This window comes from Spermophilus citellus, assembly GCF_964194105.1.
Source record: "Spermophilus citellus genome assembly, chromosome: 10".
Taxonomy (NCBI): domain Eukaryota; kingdom Metazoa; phylum Chordata; class Mammalia; order Rodentia; family Sciuridae; genus Spermophilus; species Spermophilus citellus.
The window spans coordinates 130,379,187-130,396,856 of NC_138197.1; the positions used below are offsets into that span (position 1 = coordinate 130,379,187).

General features: G+C 41.9%; 2 protein-coding genes across 3 annotated transcripts in view; both read left to right on the forward strand.

Moving 5' to 3' along the window:
• MEI1 (meiotic double-stranded break formation protein 1) overlaps positions 1–17,670 on the forward strand; it is a gene marked incomplete at its 3' end in the record, with an annotated part of 82,988 nt that overhangs the window by 54,058 nt on the left and 11,260 nt on the right. Inside the window, exons 20-24 of one of the 2 annotated variants that reach the window (XM_081311411.1) lie at positions 3,777–4,052; positions 11,795–11,960; positions 13,842–13,946; positions 15,967–16,077; positions 16,357–16,541. In XM_081311411.1, coding sequence (XP_081167537.1) covers positions 3,777–4,052; positions 11,795–11,960; positions 13,842–13,946; positions 15,967–16,077; positions 16,357–16,541 — 843 coding nt within the window. Of the gene's footprint in view, positions 1–3,776; positions 4,053–11,794; positions 11,973–13,841; positions 13,947–15,966; positions 16,078–16,356; positions 16,542–17,670 lie in introns of both variants that reach the window. The other variant, XM_081311410.1, reaches the window with a different exon arrangement.
• LOC308658600 (S-methyl-5'-thioadenosine phosphorylase-like) lies at positions 400–1,718 on the forward strand. The gene is given in 3 exon segments (XM_081311412.1): positions 400–643; positions 798–1,235; positions 1,237–1,718. Coding segments are annotated over 3 exon segments (852 nt in total). The 5' UTR covers positions 400–418; the 3' UTR covers positions 1,426–1,718.

Below are 17,670 nucleotides of genomic sequence, written 5' to 3' on the forward strand. Positions count from 1 at the left end.
ACAACCTCAGCTCCTTGATTTTGTTTTGATAAAATTTCACACAAGTTGCAAGTGGTGGTAATCCCTGTTAACTCAAGAAGCTGAGGCAGGGGTCTGGGGTTGTAGCTCAGCGGTAGAGCGCTCGCCTATCGAGACACTGGGTTTGATCCTCAGCACCACATAAGAATGAATAAAAATAAAGGTTTCATGTCCAAGTACAACTAAAAAAAAATATTTTAAAAAAAAGAAGCTGAGGCAGGAGGATCACAAGTTTAAGACCTGCCTGGGCAATTTAGCAAAATCTCAAAATAAAATAAAAAGGGTTGGGGAAGTGACTAAATGGTAAGCACTTGGGATCATACCTAGTACTGAAAAAAAAATGTTGCAAGAATGGTTCAAAGAATGTTCATTACGGCCCATCGCAGCCTCTTCTCAGCACATGGCCTCGGGCGCTGCTACCACTGCGGTGAAGATTGGAATAATTGGTGGAACAGGCCTGGATGATCCAGAAATTTTAGAAGGAAGAACTGAAAAATATGTGGATACTCCATTTGGAAAGCCATCTGATGCCTTAATTTTGGGGAAGATAAAAAATGTTGATTGTGTCCTCCTTGCAAGACATGGGAGGCAGCACACCATCATGCCTTCAAAAGTCAACTACCAGGGGCTGGGGATGTGGCTCAAGCGGTAGCGCGCTCGTCTGGCATGCGTGTGGCCCGGGTTCGATCCTCAGCACCACATACCAACAAAGATGTTGTGTCCGCCGATAACTAAAAAATAAATATTAAAATTAAAAAAAAAAAAAAGTCAACTACCAGGCGAACATCTGGGCTCTGAAGGAGGAGGGCTGTACACATGTCATAGTGACAACGGCTTGCAGCTCCTTGAGGGAGGAGATTCAGCCCGGTGACATCGTTGTCATCAATCAGTTCATTGACAGGACCACCATGAGGCCCCAGACATTCTATGATGGATGTCATTCCTGTACCAGAGGAGTATGCCATATTCCATTGGCTGAGCCGTTCTGCCCCAAAACAAGAGAGGTCCTCATAGAGACTGCTAAGAAGCTAGGACTCCGATGCCACTCAAAAGGGACTATAGTCACAATCGAGGGACCTCAGTTTAGTTCCCGGGCAGAAAGCTTCATGTTCCGCACCTGGGGGGCAGATGTTATCAATATGACCACAGTTCCAGAGGTGGTTCTTGCCAAGGAGGCTGGAATTTGCTATGCAGGCATCGCCATGGCAACAGATTATGCCTTGCTGGAAGGAGCATGAGGAAGCAGTTTCAGTAGACCGGGTTTTAAAGACCCTGAAAGAAAATGCTAACAAAGCTAAAAGTTTACTCCTTACTGCCATACCTCAGATAGGATCCATGGAATGGTCAGAAACCCTCCATAACCTGAAGAATATGGCCCAGTTTTCTGTTTTATTACCAAGACACTAAAATCGTTTTTTATTACTGCTCAGAAGAAAAGAAGACTTTCCAGTTATTTTGGATATTTTGCTTACCTTGAGGGGAAAACAAAACAAAAACTTGGGAAAGACATGCAGCTTATGTGTCCTTGCCTGCAAAAGAAGAGCAGGTAGAAAGACATCGCACGTATTGGAGACTCTGCCTTAAAGACTGAGACTGTTTGAGAGCAATGAGGAAAAGCAAATGGACAGGAAATCTTACATTTTGGGAAAACACCAAGAAGAGAGCATTCTCACCTCACTTCCCTTATTAACTTTGCAACAATAAAGATTTGAGGTAGTACTCATTTCCTACATTGACATGGAATATGGGGAAGAAATGGGACTCTGGTTATTTATTATAAATTGGTACAATCGTTTTGGAGGGCAGTTCGGCAAAATGCATCAGAAACCTTAGAAATACTTATGCACTTTGTTGGAAAGTCCTAGGAATTTCTCCTTCAAAAATTATTGGAGAATCATACAAAAAAAACTGTGTATGAAGAGAGATGTTTAATAGTTACTGTTAAGATAGCAAGTATTCACAACAATCTGGATTTCCAACAACTGAAGGTCATTTATGGTTTCAGTTATCATTAGATTGTAAAGCAATCAGCTGGCGATCATGTTTTCATGTAATATTTAATGTTCCAAATAAATTGTCCATGTATATTACAAAATGGGAAAAAAGAAATCATTTTCCTGTTCTAGATTTGTTTTAAAAATGCTATGTAAGTGTAAAAAGACTAGAAGGAAACATACATAATCTTTAGTTATTGTATTTGGAAGAGGAATACTAAATAATTTTAATTTTTCTTTTGAATCTTTCTGAATCTTCACATTTTTCTACAGTTAGTAAAATAATAAAGTCATAAAAATAAAAGTGGATTTAAACACTTTCTGGTAATGAATCAAAATTTAAGAGGAGTATTGTTTAAGGAAGTTAGTTCTTTTTCTATTAAAAAGGGCCAGTTGGTTGCTAAGAAAAAAAAAAAAAGAATGTTCATTACTCAGATTCACCAGTTTTCACAATTTTGCCTCATTTTATTTTCTTTATTTTTCTCCAATCTCATCCCCACCTTCTTTTTTTCTGAACCATTTGAAAATAATTTTCAGATGATTTTTAGATATGCTCTTTTATCCATTAAATACTTTAATATGTATTTCCTAAGAACAAACACTTTCTTTTTTAATCACAGTATAGTGATCAAAATCAGGAAACTTAACAATGGATATAATATTGTTAGATAATTTGTAGTCAATAGCCAAATTTCTTTTTTTTCTTTTTTTTTTTTTTTTGGTGCTGGGGATCAAACCTACTGAGCTACGTACCCAGTCCCCAAATTTCACTATATCAATAATGTTATTTTTTTTAAAAAATATTTTTTTAATTGTAAGTGGACATAATACCTTTATTTTATTCATTTATATGTGGTGCTGAGGATCTAACCCAGTGCTTCATACATGCTAGGCGAGCGCTCTACTGCTGAGCTGCAATCCCAACTCCCAATAATGTTCTTTTTTTAAAAAAAAATTTATTTTTTAGTTTTAGGTGGACACAATATCTTTATTTTGTTTTTATGTGGTGCTAAGAATCGAACCCAGTGCCTCATGCATGCTAGGCGAGCGCGCTACCACTTGAGCCACATCCCCAGTTCCAATAATGTTCTTTATACCTATTTTTTCCCTAGTCCAAGATTCAGTGTGGAATTACACATTGCGTTTGGTTTTCATGTCTCCTCTTTAATCTTAGAATAGTGCACAACCTTGTCATTTTTTGAGTACAAAACAGGCTGTGCATTTGTAATTCCAGCAACTCAAGAGACTGAGGCAGGAGAAGCTCAAGTTCTAGGCCAGCCTTAGCAAGACCCTCAGCAGCTTAGGGAAGCCCTGTCTTGTCTTAATAAAAAGTTCTGGGGATGTAGATCCATAGAGTGCCCCTGAGTTCAATCTCCAGCACAAAAACAAACGAAAAACCAAACACACACACACACACACACACACACACAATGTAAAGAACAGTCATTTCATAAGACTTGGTTTGGATTTTTGTGATGTGTCTTCATTTTTTAGATTTAGGTTGTGCACTTTGGGCAAGAATGCCATAAAAGTGATGTTGTGTCCTCAGAAGACATATCATGAGAACTCCTTTTATAAGGTAACAGTTGAGAACCACTGGTAAGCGCTGTGGGGTTTTCTCCCCAGAGTGCCTTGGATGATTCAGTAAAGATCTGCTGCAATACTGAGATGCCTCTACATTTTACCCAGTCTTGTTTTTGGCTATGTTGCAGTCTTAGGTCCTCTGAAAGGTGTATTTACCTCCTTTCTTTCTTTTGCCTCCAGGCTGTGGTCAGTACAATCAGAAAATTCTTGGAGGGAATCTCAGACTTGCACCTGGTCTACACCCACCACCCCCTTCTGCTCCGGTTCTTCCTTTTGTATCCAGAGCTGATGAGTAGATTTGGGCACCGCATCCTGGAACTTTGGTTCTTCTGGGAAGAGAGCAGCTGTGAGGAACTGGATGATGTTCCTTCTGCTGGGCTGCCCACCCTTCCTGCCAGCTTAGCAGCCCTATTCCAGATGCTCAGAAGCAGCCCCAGCATCCTGCTCATTTTGCTGGTGGGTAATAGATACTGGGGTTGAACCCATTGAACTCACTCATTTCTGCATTCAGAAATGATGGACTTCGGTCTCTGGGAGCTGGTTTACTGGCTGTTTCTGCCCACTTCTGGACTTTTCATTGTCTGTATGTGAGTGGGAGGCTCTTTGTGCTTATAGGTACCTGGAGTCTATAAATCTATACCCTTTCCTAAGTTTGATGGAAATCTACACATTGAGAGGTGTGTTACTCTCTACTTCTCAGGGGATATAACTATAAAAAGTGGATCTCAGTCACCATTCCCTTCACTTCTTTGTCCTCTCAAGCAGATTTTGATAAGGGTTTAATGTCAAAGGAGACCCTTAGGGCATGTAGATGGAGATGTCTGATTGCAGAGTTGGTCTCTTTTTTTCTGTATTTCAACTCATATGATAATATGACATGTGTAACACACTTGGGCATACCTAGAATTGTCAGAACCCCCATTATGTTTTTATGATGAAAGATATTACTGTAATTCCCGTCAGGTATATCCGTTTTAGATAAGGTAAATTGCTTATTGTGTGTAATTCCTAACATAATGGCTTTAGTTCCACCCTTTTTTCCTTCCACTCAAGAGAACACATTCAAAAAGAATTAGTGAGTATAATTTTATAGAAATAACTGCTGTAGTGTATATGTGTGAATGATACATTCCCTCCCTCAGCACTGAAGTTTGAACCCAGGGGTGCTCTACCATTGGGATATATCCCCAGCCCCCAGCCCTTTCTATTCTGGGGGAGTTGAGTAATGGGGATTGAATCCAGGAGCATTTTACCATTGGCCAACTTTGCCAGTTCTTTTTATTTTTTGAGAAAGGGTCTTGCTAAGTTGCTGAGCCTTGCCTCAAACTTGCAATCCTCCTGCCTTAGCTCCCTGAATGATTGAGATTATAGGCATGTGCCACTGCACCCAACTAAAAAAAAAAAAAAAAAAAATCTTTTTTTTTTCTACATTAAGATTTCGTCTCTGGCTGAGGTTGTGGCTCAGAGGTAGAGTGCTCGCCTAGCACGTGCGAGGCCCTAGGTTCAATTCTCAGCACCACATAAAAATAAATAAATAAAATAAAGGTATTGTGTGCAACTACAACTAAAAAATAAATATTAAAAAAAAATTGTCTCACACCAGTCAGAATGGCAGTCATCAAGAATACATAATAATGAATGCTGGAAAGGATGTTAAGAAAAAGGAACATTTTTACATTGTTGGTAGGATTATAAATTAGTGCAATCACTGTGGAAATCAATATGGAAGTTCCTCAAAAGACTAGGCATGAAACCACCTTATGACTCAGCTATACCAATCCTAAGTATTTATTCTAAAGAATTAAAGCTGTCATACTATAGTGATACATATATGTCCACGTTTATAGCAGTATGATTCACAATAGGTGTCCATCAATGGATGAATGGAAAAAGAATACACACACACACACACACAATGGAGGGTTTTTAAAAATTTTTTTTAAAGTTGTAGATGGACACAATACCTTTATTTTATTTATTTATGTGGTGCTGAGGATCGAACCCAGTATCCCATGCATGCAAGGCAAGAGCGCTACCACTGAGCTACAACCCTAGCCCCACAATGGAGTTTTATTCAGCCATAAAGAAGAATGAAATTTTGTAATTTTCAGGCAAATAGGTAGAACTTAAGACCATTATATTAAGCGAAATAAGCCAAACTCAGAAGAAAATCAAGGCTCATGTGTTTTCTCTCATATGTGAAAGCTAGAGAGGAAAAAGGAAAAGAAAGGTGGTGGTAAGGGTAGGGATCTCATCAAAGTCACCAGAGGGGGGCTGGAGTTGTAGCTTAGTGGTACAGCACTTGCTTAACACCACATAAAAAATAAGCAAAATAAACACATTGTATTCATCTATAACTAAAAATATTTTTAAAAAAACTCAGAGATCAGTAAAGGAAAGGAGGGACCAGGACCAGGTGGTGGGAGGAGGGGAGAAAGGGAAAAGTGCTGGGGAATGATATTGGCCAAACTATATTGTTATATTGTGTGCATGCGCAAACATGTAACAATAAATCCCATAATTACATACAACTATAATGCACCAATAAAAATGTGGGAAGAATTTTTTTTTTCATTTTGCAATACTGGAGACTGAACCTAGGGTTGCACTATCACTGAGCTACATCCCCAGACTTTGTAAATTTGAATTTTGAGATAGGTTTAAGTTTCTGAGGCTGGCCTTGAACTTGCAGTCCTCTTGCTTCAGTCTTCCAAGTTGCTTGGATGACAGGAGTGCACCACCACACCTGGTCCCAGCCCTTTTTAGTTTTTATTTTGAGAAGGATCTCACTAAATTGCTTAGGCTGGCCTCTAACTTGCCATCCTCCTGCCTCAGACTCTGGAATAGTGCAGAATCACACCCAGTCTGTAATTCACATAATTTTTAAAAATTAAATTATTTGTATATTTTACACTTGTATTTAGTCAGAGATTGCTAGTTACAGGTCCCAGACTGATTATAGGATGCCAGTGTAGGAGACACTCAATTTAGAACCACTGCCCTCAATACCATTTTACACACTCAGCATCCCAGTCCAAGGAGATCACACAACCCTGATAGAGAAAAGTAGGGGTCCTTTGATGCTCTTGTCATTAACAAACAAGATTTTCTTCAGTGGAGTGATTTTGGTGGCAATAACACTTTCATGTTATTACTCTACATCCTAGTTACCTGTATCTGTCTATATTCTCTCTCTCTCTCTCTCTCTCTCTCTCTCTCTCACACACACACACACACACACACACACACACTCCCACACATTCCCCACTCAGACTAAAATCTCAGCCTCCCTTCCCTGAGATCTGTTCCTTGTGTAGTCACACATATTTTAACTTGATAGTTGCTATATTCATACTTTAGACCATATTCTTCCTTGGAAGGAATAGGTTAAAAATAAGAACTCTAGTGCATAGGGGAGGAGGACAAGATGGGACTTGAGGGAGAGAATCAGTTGACAGAGCTAAGGTTTTAGGTTTTCTTTGCCAGATGACATATTCAAGGTCAGTTCCTTGCACATAATAAGTGCTTATAAATATTTACTGACCTACTGAATTGTGTCTGGACAGATCAAAGTCTCTCCCCCTATTCCCTCAAAAGAATTCTGAACCTCTGAGAGATAATAATATGTGTGTATAAATATATAAATATAAATATATATTATATATATAAATATATTTCTTTTTAAACAGATGAAGAAATAGGTTTAGAGAGATTTTCCATGGTCACGCCTATAATCCCAGCCACTCAGAAGGCTGAGGCAGAGGATTGCAAGTTCTAGGTCAGCCTGGGGATGTAGCTCAGTGGAAGAGCTCTTATGGATTCAATCCCCAGTATTGGGAAAAAAAATTAGGATTAAAACCCGGATTTTTCTCCTTATCTAATGTTCTTTCCAATACACTAAGCTGACTGTGACAAGGAGAGCTAAACTGATCATGGAGACAGAGGCTTCTCTGGGCTTCAGTTTTCTCCACCTAAAATGGAAATAACACGAGGATGAAGGAGGTGGTCTGTAGGAACATTTATCATCTACTGTATGCAGTAGGCCATCATTTGCTATTCATTGACTCTGACTCTGAGCCAAATGAAGAATGTTCATCGTAGAAAGGCTAATTGAAATGCCCGTATAGCTAATAAGGGTCATGGTCGTGACTGGAGCCCAAAGCTGATGATTTTTCACTAAATTAGATCCTAGAAATATCAGTGGTAAAAAAGAACAGTAAGGAACAACTCTGTTGACTATTCCAAATATATAATTCATACCATTTCTCCCCAGTTCCTAGCCACAGGAGGGGAAAAGAGTCTAAAAATATGTGTTGGTACCAATTTCTGTTTCTGAGATGGGTAATTAACAGCTGAAAACAAAGCTGTTAATTGCCACTGTTATCAATGGGTGGTCCTTCATGTAGGTTATTTAGATGTGAAAAACAATGATGTCACAGAAACTATGTGTTTTTCCTGCTTGGCTAACTCACCCTGGTAGGTCCAGTCTTAAGAAAGTTCTGGATAGCTGTGGGTAGCAAAGACTGCACAGTGGGCCATGGTTATGCCCAGCACCTTCCCACGGACCTATGTGGTATGGTGGGGTACACATCTTCTCCTAGCATTCACTGTGGCCACCAAGAACCAAATAGCCCCTTTCCTTTTGGACCTTTAAAATTTATTAACTCAGGGCTGGGGTTGTGGCTTAGTGGTACAGTGCTTGTCTCACATGTTTGGGGCACTGGGTTCCATCCTCAGCACCATATAAATAAATAAAATAAAGGTATTGTGTTCATCTACAACTAAAATGTTTTTATTTTATTTATTCTTATTTGTTATATATGACAGCAGAATGCAATTCAATTCATATTACACAAATAGAGCACAATTTTGCATGTCTCTAGTTGTATACAAAGTAGTGTCACACCATGCATGTTTTCATACAAGTACTTAGAGTAATGATGTCCGTCTCATTCCACTGTCTTTTCTACCCCCATGCCCCCTCCCTGCCCCTCCCACCCCTTAACCCTATCTAAAGTTCGTCTATCCTTCCATGCTTCCCCCCACCCACCCCCATTATGAATCAGCCTCCTTATATTGGCTTACTTCACTTAGCATTATATTCTCCAACTCCATCCATTTACCGGCAAATGCCATGATTTTATTCCCTTTTAATGCCGAGTAATATTCCATTGTGTATATATACCACATTTTCTTTATCCATTCATCTACTGAAATGTATCTAGGTTGGTTCCACAATTTAGCTATTGTCAATTATGCTGCTATAAACATTGATGTGGCTGTGTCCCTGTAGTATGCTGTTTTTAAGTCCTTTGTTTATAGACTAAGGAGTGGGATAGCTGGGTCAAAGGTGCAGCCAATATGGAAAGCAGTATGGAGATTCCATTCCCAGATTTCCAAGGATCTCCATACTGCTTTCCATATTGGCTGCACCAATTTGCATTTCCACCAGCAATGTATGAGTGTGCCTTTTTCCCCACATCCTCGCCAACATTTATTGTTGTTTGTATTCTTAATAGCTGCCATTCTGACTGGAGTGAGATGAAATCTTAGAGTGGTTTTGATTTGCATTTCTCTAATTGCTAGAGATGTTGAATATTTTTTCATATATTTGTTGATTGATTATATATCATCTTCTGAGACGTATCTGTTCAGGTCCTTGGCCCATTTATTAATTGGGTTATTTATTCATTTTTGGTGTTAAGATTTTTTTTAATATTTTTTAGTTGTTGATGGACATTTATTTTATTTATTTGTATGTAGTGCTGAGAATTGAACCCAGTGCGTCACACATGCTAGGCAAGCGCTCTACCACTGAGCTACAATCCCAACCAGGGTGTTAAGATTTTGGGGTTCTTTATATGTCCTAGAGATTACTGCTCTATCTGATATGCGTGTGATTAAAATTGCTCCCATTCTGTAGGCTCTCTGTTCACTTCACTGATTGTTTCTTTCCTTGAGAAGAAGCTTTGTAGTTTGAATCCATCCCATTTATTGATTCTTGATTTTAATTCTTGCTCTATAGGAGTCTTATTAAGGAAATCAGGGCCTAATCTGACATGATGAAGATTTGGGCCTACTTTATCTTCTATTAAGCACAGGGTCTCTGGTTTAATTCCTAGGTCCTTGATCCACTTTGAGTTGATTTTTGTGCATGGTGAGAGATAGGGGCTTAATTTCATTTTGGTGCATATGATTTTCCAGTTTTCCTAGTACCATTTGTTGAAGAGGCTATCTTTTCTCCAATATGTTTTTGATGCTTTTGTGTAATATAAATAACTGTATTTATGTGGGTTTGTCTCTGTCTCCTCTATTCTGGTCTACAAGTCTGTTTTGGTGCCAATACCATGCTGTTTTTGTTACTATTGCTCTGTAGTATAGTTTAGGTCTGGTATAGTGATGCCACCTGTTTCACTCTTCTTGCTAAGGATTGCTTTAGCTATTCTGGGTCTCTTTTTTTTTTCCAGATGAATTTAATTCTGCTTTTTCTATTTCTATGAGGAATTTCATTGGGATTTTGATTGGAATTGCATTAAAACTGTATAGCACTTTTGGTACTATAGTTATCTTGACAATATTAATTCTGCCTATCGAAGAACAAGGGAGATCTTGTTAAAAAAAATTCATTAACTCAGATTTCTTCATTTCCAGCCCTTTTTATTTTTTATTTTGAGACAGGGTCTCATTGAGTTGCTGAGGGTCTCACTGAGTTGCTGAGGATAGCCCCAAACTTGCAATCCTCCTGCCTCAGCCTCTAGAGTCTCTGGAATTACAGGTGTACACCACTATGTCCAGCTCATTAACTCTGATTTTTGAGGGCCCAGTTCTGTGGCAGTGGAGCACGGATGGCTTGTGATAGGTACCAGGAAACTGGTTTGGCCTTGGGCACCATGACCTTGGGCTACCCAGCTCTCCCCCAGACTTATAAAGTAAAATAATTAGATGAAATTATCTAGATTTTCTCCCATTTTGTGATTTCTTTCCTAAGATGTTTTCTGTGTCCCTACAAATCAACAAAGTTTAAGCAGATCTCATGCCTTCCCTTCATTAATTTACAGTGTAGTGGAATTTACAACTCTACTACTTTCTTGATAGGCAAACTAATTAATCTGCCCCAGTTGCCTAATTTGAAAAATTGGCATGACACCTAACTATTGTGAGGACATAATGTACAAACAAACATATGGCTACTATATAAACACAGCTCAGCACCTGACACTATTAGGCCCTAACTGAGCAGCTACTCTTAATATTATAGTTGTTTCTTCAGCGTCTGTGAGGTTTGTGAAGACCCAAACACAGATGCCCTTTGTTCCCACCCTTCCTTGCCTGCCCAGGGGTCAGCACATCAGTGTTTGTCTGGCAAGGTGCCCTGTAGCCGTGTCTCTGTGTGTTAGGAATTGTCCTCTCCACAGAGGAAGTCTGTGTGTGACCTTGGAATCATAGAACCCAGTCCTAACTATCCTGGCACGTTAGCCTGTCCAAAGGAATTGACTCCTTTGGGCTGGTTGGTGCCAGGAGCTATCAGTAGGACAGTTACTGGTGCAGCTTCTGACTGGTTGTACACTTTAACATACACTCAATAAAATAACTCTGAAAACAAAACAAAAAGCAGTGTCCTTTCTCATCTTCTGAACTCAAGGCCTTACAGCTTGGGGCAGGGATGGGCAGATGCCACGGCAGAGAAGGGGCCTGACTTGGTCCCCACTTCCCTTCCTGTGCCCTGAATCTGTCTCAGCCCATCCTTTCGCTGGTGTGACATCTCCATCCCATCTCCCTCCCTTCTCCTTTAAGGCACTCTCAGATTCTCTGTCCTGAGAACAAAGTCTTCCTGACCCTAATACTTCCATTGCAGGAGGGAGGCATCCTGGAAAGCAGAAAGTTGGGCTTGGAGTCAGGAGACCTACATTCATATCCTTTGAGCCACTTAGTGATCTTGGGCAAATCATGTAATCTCTGTGAGCCTCCATTGGCTCCTGTTTGGGATGGTCTTAATAGGATGGATCTGTTTTCAGGATGACGTGAAGTGTCAGTGCACCCAGTTGAGCTTTTGGTACAAAATAGGCATTGAGTAAGAGTTAGCCCAGCTTTAGTGACACTGTCATCCTGGATACTCTCCTGGCTCTTCTTTTCTTCACTGTCCACCTGTCCCCGGTCATGATGCCCTCTAAACTCTGGCTTCCTTCTCTCCTGCTCAGGACCTCGTCTATTCCAGCCCAGTGGACACAGCCCGCAAGGTACTGATGATCCTGAGGACCTTCCTGAGGAGGAATGAAGATGTCCAAGTGGACGGTCTTATCCGAGGCCACTTCTTGCTCATCCTGCAACACCTGTTGGTGGAGCATGGGGCCTCCCCGTCAGGAGGTCAGTCTTTAGGTGCCTTGGGTATGTTTTAACCTGAAAGCCAGCCAGGAATGGGCAACTCAGTCTTGATGAGGTGTGTTTAGAAGAGAGAATCAGGGTTATTGCTGCAAAAGAAAAGTCAGGCCAGTGTGACATAATGTTCTAGGTTTAGTGTGTGTGTGTGTGTGTGTGTGTGTGTAACATGAGTGGGTGTGTTTGATGTGTGCATGAATGTCCCTACCCTTCACAGCATGTGCTCAGAGCTGTTTGTATCAATAATGGCAGCACCCAGTGGAAAGAAGAGAGAAATCTGGGAGAGGATGGAAGCCAGCTGTGCCCTGGGAAGGAGTTGGATCTGTGATATGTTGGAAACTCCCAGTAAGATCCAGGACAGTTTCCAAGTCTGGAATGGGACCCCTGGAGTCAAGGAAGCTCAATTTTTGGTACATTATAAAGATACTGAAAATTGGGATGGGTTTGTCTTTCCAATTTTTAGAGAGACTATATATTTTTAACCAAATTTCTGAGCCATCAAGACAAAGTGGGAGAAGATTCATGATGTATTTGGTCCAGTCCTGACTGAGGACTGGGATTTAGAGGTAGATTTAAGAGCATCTGAAGGACCTAATTCTTTCTTTGCAAGGAAGAACCAGACATATCTAACTGCTAATACTGCAGAAGAACCCCAGATTTAGTGGGAATGTATAGTGGAAAGGCCATAGGCACAGAATTCAGATGTGGGTTCAAGTCTTGGTCCTATGTCTCAGTCTGTTACAGCTATTATTACAGAATACCATAGACAGTGACTTAGAAATAAATTATTTCCTCACAGTTCTGAAGGCTGGGAAATCCAAAATCAAGTTACCAGCAGACTTGGTGTCTGGGGAAGCTCCACTTGCTGCTTCATAGACATCTTACTGTGTTCTCACACATGGTAGAAGAGGCAAGGGAAGGAACTTCTTGGAATTCCTTTTCTAAGGGCACTAATCCCATTCACAAGAGCTCTGCCTTATGACATAGTCACCTAACAAAGATCCCACTTTCTAATACCATTACACATTGGGATTAAGATTTCAGCATAGCCAGGCATGGTGTTGCATGCCTGTAATCCCAGTGGCTCAGGAGGCTGAGGCAGGAGGATCATGACAGCCTCAGCAACTTAACAAGACACTAAGCAACTCAGTGAGACCCTGTCTCTAAAATACAAAAAAAAAAAAAAAAAAAAGGTGGGTTTATGGCTCAGTGGTTAAGTGCCCCTGAGTTCAATCCCTAGTACAAATGAATGAACAAGCAAATATTTTAGTGTAGGAATTTTGTAGGTCACAAACATTCAGACTACATAACCTTGCCCTTCTCTAGCTGTGGACCTTGAAGAGAAGAAAAAAGCCAGTTGGCCACTGTGAGCCTCAATTTCTTAACTGCAGAATAGGAATAACAATATTTGCTTCTTTTTTTTTTTTTTTGTATCGGAGATTGAACTAAGGGGCACTTGACCACTGAGCCACATTCACAGTCCTTTCTTGAATTTTTTAGACACAGGGTCTCACTGAGATGCTTAGTGCCTTGCTAAGTTGCTGAGGCTGGCTCTGAACTTGAGATCCTCCTGTCTCAGCCGTCTGAGCCGCTGGGATTACAGGTGTGAGCTGCTGTGCCCGGCTTCACCTGGTTTTTAATGCATTAAATGAAATAATGAATTTCTGGTACCAATCCAGAGTTATCACTCCGTGTATCTGTTGCCGTGTCCCCCATGAAGAAGGAAGAAGTGGCAAATCCCAAGAAACCACTTGATCCTTTGGAAATAGAGAATTCAGCCTCTGATTCAGGGCTGTTTATGGCAGGGTGAGATATCTGACCTTCAGGTGATCTGAGCTCAGGCTCCTGACCAGCCCTGCTTCTTGACAGCCTCGGGGAACCTGCCACTGCTGCTGAGCCTCCTCTCTTTGGTACAGCTGAGGAACAAATCAGAGCAAGAACTGGACAGCATGGCCATGAAACTGCTTCACCAAGGTGCCTTCCTGCTTGGGACAGTGCCAAGGGCCCAGGGCTAGACCTACAGTATGCTAGTGTTCTCTTCTTCCTTCCATCCTTTCATTTCTTTGGAAGAAACTAGCAGCTCAGTCTGTCCCCAGGGGATTCTTGCTGAGAGATCTTTTGGGGGGTTCCTCTGCTTGTTCTCAGGGAGTGTTTGGGAAACTCCCTCACCCTCATCGCTGGCCAATACCTGTGTTGACAGGCACAAGCTCTGTAGTAAGGAAGGCCCAGGCTTGCATGTTAGATCAGTCACTAGCTATGTGGTGTTCGGCAGTCAACTTACTTATACCAAACCTAGGCTCCTACTAGGGAAGATAATGATACTTCCCTGATGTTGAGATTAGGAATGCCTGGTCTGATAGATGCAAAAGGCCACATAGTGCTTGGCACATGGTAGGTCTTTAACAAATACTAGCTGTGTCAATTCATGTTTCCTGGGACCAAGTCAGCTCTCCACCTCATTGCACAGCCGACTCAGCTCTGATGACCCCGCTCACAGTTCTCTAGGTGTCTTTCCTACGCACACCCTTCTCCTCATTGGAACCGTTTACTGTTCATGAATGCAGTCATTGATTCATAGGCAGCACTTACAGGAAGAATTGTTGAGACAATTATTTGAAATTAATGGAAAAATGACTTGTTTTCCATGTCTGTAGACTCAGGCTTGGGCTATAGGGGAGGAGGGGACACTTTTCCTGCCAGAGCATAGTCCTTGTCAAGAGATGATCAGTGTCAGGCTCAGAAAGGGTCTCTGGGGATGGCTGCAGACCCTGCCACTGCCTGGTGCTGGTCATCACTACTCTCCTGTCTGACCAAGGCTACCATCAAGCTGGAAGGAGATCGGTGTGTAACAAAAATAAGCCTTCAAAAGGGCCTCTAACAAAAAGGAGTAAGAGGCTGAAATCTATGTGTGATGTAGTAGCTATTTATCTGTAATATTTATCTGTAATTGAGGACTTTTATTTGAGAGCACTGGGAGGAAAGGACTATGGTTCAAGAGGGGAGACGACAGTGGGGAGAGACCTGCTTGTTGGGTTGACCACAAGCCAATGAGAAGTCAGAATGTAATATGGCTATTAAAAGTAAACAAGAATTTAGTAAGGTATAGGGAGATAGGGAGTGGTAATTCCCAGGAGGAGAAGGAAATGTTCTATAGATGTCTACTCTTCAGTGTAATATCTGCTCTGTTAAGGGATGGGGAATGCAGAAGAGGACCTAATCTTGCCTCAAGAGATTACAGGTGGATTTGTTGGGGAGGTGAACTTTGAGCTGAATCTTTTTTTTTTTTTTTTAAAGAGAGAGTGAGAGAGGAGAGAGAGAGAGAGAATTTTTAATATTTATTTTTTTAGTTCTCGGCGGACACAACATCTTTGTTTGTATGTGGTGCTGAGGATCGAACCCGGGCCGCACGCATGCCATGCGAGTGCACTACCGCTTGAGCCACATCCCCAGCCCTGAGCTGAATCTTGATTGCTGACTAATAGTTAAGGAGTTAGCCAGAGGGAGGTGATATGAGAGAGAGGATATGGCAAGAGCTGGGAACTGTGCATGATTATGACAGAGTTCCCATGGGAAGGCAGTGTGCTCCATTGCTAGGAGAATTGGGAGGCCAGATGATCTCATGGAGCAAGGACTCATGCTAAGGTGATAGGTTGGCCTGGATGACCTCTAGAGACCCTTGCATTCTGGAGTCTGTGACGGCATATACACAGTTAAAGGATGCCCTTGACTAGCTCCACTTACACGGTCTGTTCTGGCTAATCTGCAGCTGTGGGCAGCATCCCTGGGTTATTCAGATAAAGGGTGTGAATATACCTTCAGGTTTGTCACTTTCCACTGGCTGAAATGTCAGGAGCACTTAGTTTGTGCTTGCTCCCCAAGACTGAAGTCTGAAATCAATAGTTGTGGGCTCTCATCTGTGAGAAGTGTGACTGCTGGTGTGCATTAAAGCCACGGACTACTGCTCAGTAGGCCACTGGAGACTCATTTCTTACAGTGAGCAAACTGTGTGGGAAGTGCAGTCCCAATGATGTGGACATCCTGCAGCCTTCCTTCAACTTCCTGTACTGGAGCCTGCATCAGACCACGCTCAGCAGTCAGAAAAGAGGTGCAGGGGCCCAGGGGGGGACAGTGAAGAGGAAGGGTACTGGGCAGTATTTGTGACCCTCAATTTTTTTGTCTTAAAAAAATAACTAGGGGTGTGTGTGTGGCTCATGGTCATAGGTCCTCTCTGGTTCTGAGAACCTGTGGTTTTCAATGATTCTGGGACTCTTAGGGCTTCATGCTAATTCTTTTGTTTATTTTCATATGCTTGAAGCTTCACTAGGTGCTGAGCATCTGGTGCTCCTGTGTAACATGTGGTCCTTGCCCTGCCTTTCCCCTATAGCTGCTGCAGTGCTCTTGAGCACCACAGCTCTGATAGAGCTTCTGGAGAAGATGCTGGCACTAACCTGGACAGAGATGGGCTCTCCCACCTGGGCAGAGGCAAGCTCTCCCAGGACTGCACTGCTGTGCTCTGCCTGGCTGCTCACCGCCTCCTTTTCTGCCCAGCAACACAGTGGCAGTTTGCAGGTTAGTCTCTCACTCCACGACTTTGAGGCATGGGATGGCACTTCAAAGAAATAATGAAAAGCCTGAATTCTGGCCCCAACTCTCTGGCTTCTTAATTGTGTGAGCTTGGCAAGGTACTTAACTACTTCTGAGTTTGTTTCTTTACCTACAAACTGGTGCAAAACATCTCACAGTTGCTGTAAAGTTGATTTAAATTAATCTTTTTAACACACATGAATCATCTACATGCCAAGCTGTATTCTTGGAACAAGAGGAATAAAAAAGGAATATAGCATTTTCCCTGTGCTTAAGGGACTTGTAGTTCAAGCAAAGCCTCAAAGTAAGAAAGATTATACCCAGTGAATATTATGGAGAAAGACACTCAAGGTAGAGTATATGTGGTAAAGACATTAAGCTGCACAAAGTTAGGACATAGGGTCCATATTTGGAGAGAAGTAAGGTGCTCTCTGTGGCTAGAATGTGAGTAGGAGAATGTGAATGGTGTAGGTCAGATTGGACAGGGAGCCAGGAGCCAGCCCATGACCTTGAAATGCTGAAGGGCAATCTGTGAAGTGCCACACATGGTTAGCTGTCTTTGTTAGTGTTCCGGAAGGTGATACAGATAATGGAAGAGCAGTGGGTATATCCACAGGGCACCTCTTTTTCTCCCTGCCTCTCTCTCCTGTGTCTTGTCATCACATATGCAACTCCCCAGAGGGCTGCTTCACATTCAGGTATCTCCCCAAGGCTGGCTGCTCCTCCCAGACAAAAATCATCCTGGCTCATGGGGTGGCGACAAGCTGCAGCAGATCTATACTGGCAGACCTTGAAGGTTGTTGCATATGGTTGATTTGAGACAGGAACCTTTCCCTGGGACCTGCACCTTGTCCATGGCTCTGCCCTGGCCCTCGACTTACACCTGGCCAGTCATCTGTGTTCCTCTGTCTTTACCACATATACTCTACCTTGATCTGATTATCAGTCCTTGCCCCCTGTGTGGCCAGTTTACCATCTCCTGGTTAGCAGCTCATCCTCCACTGCATGTCCTGTCATCTGTCCTCACTCTCTCCAGACTCCTTTGGCAGTTTTTTTGTCTTGGCTTGGCCCTCTGCAGCCTTACTCCTGTCATTTCTACCCTTCTTTCCTGTCC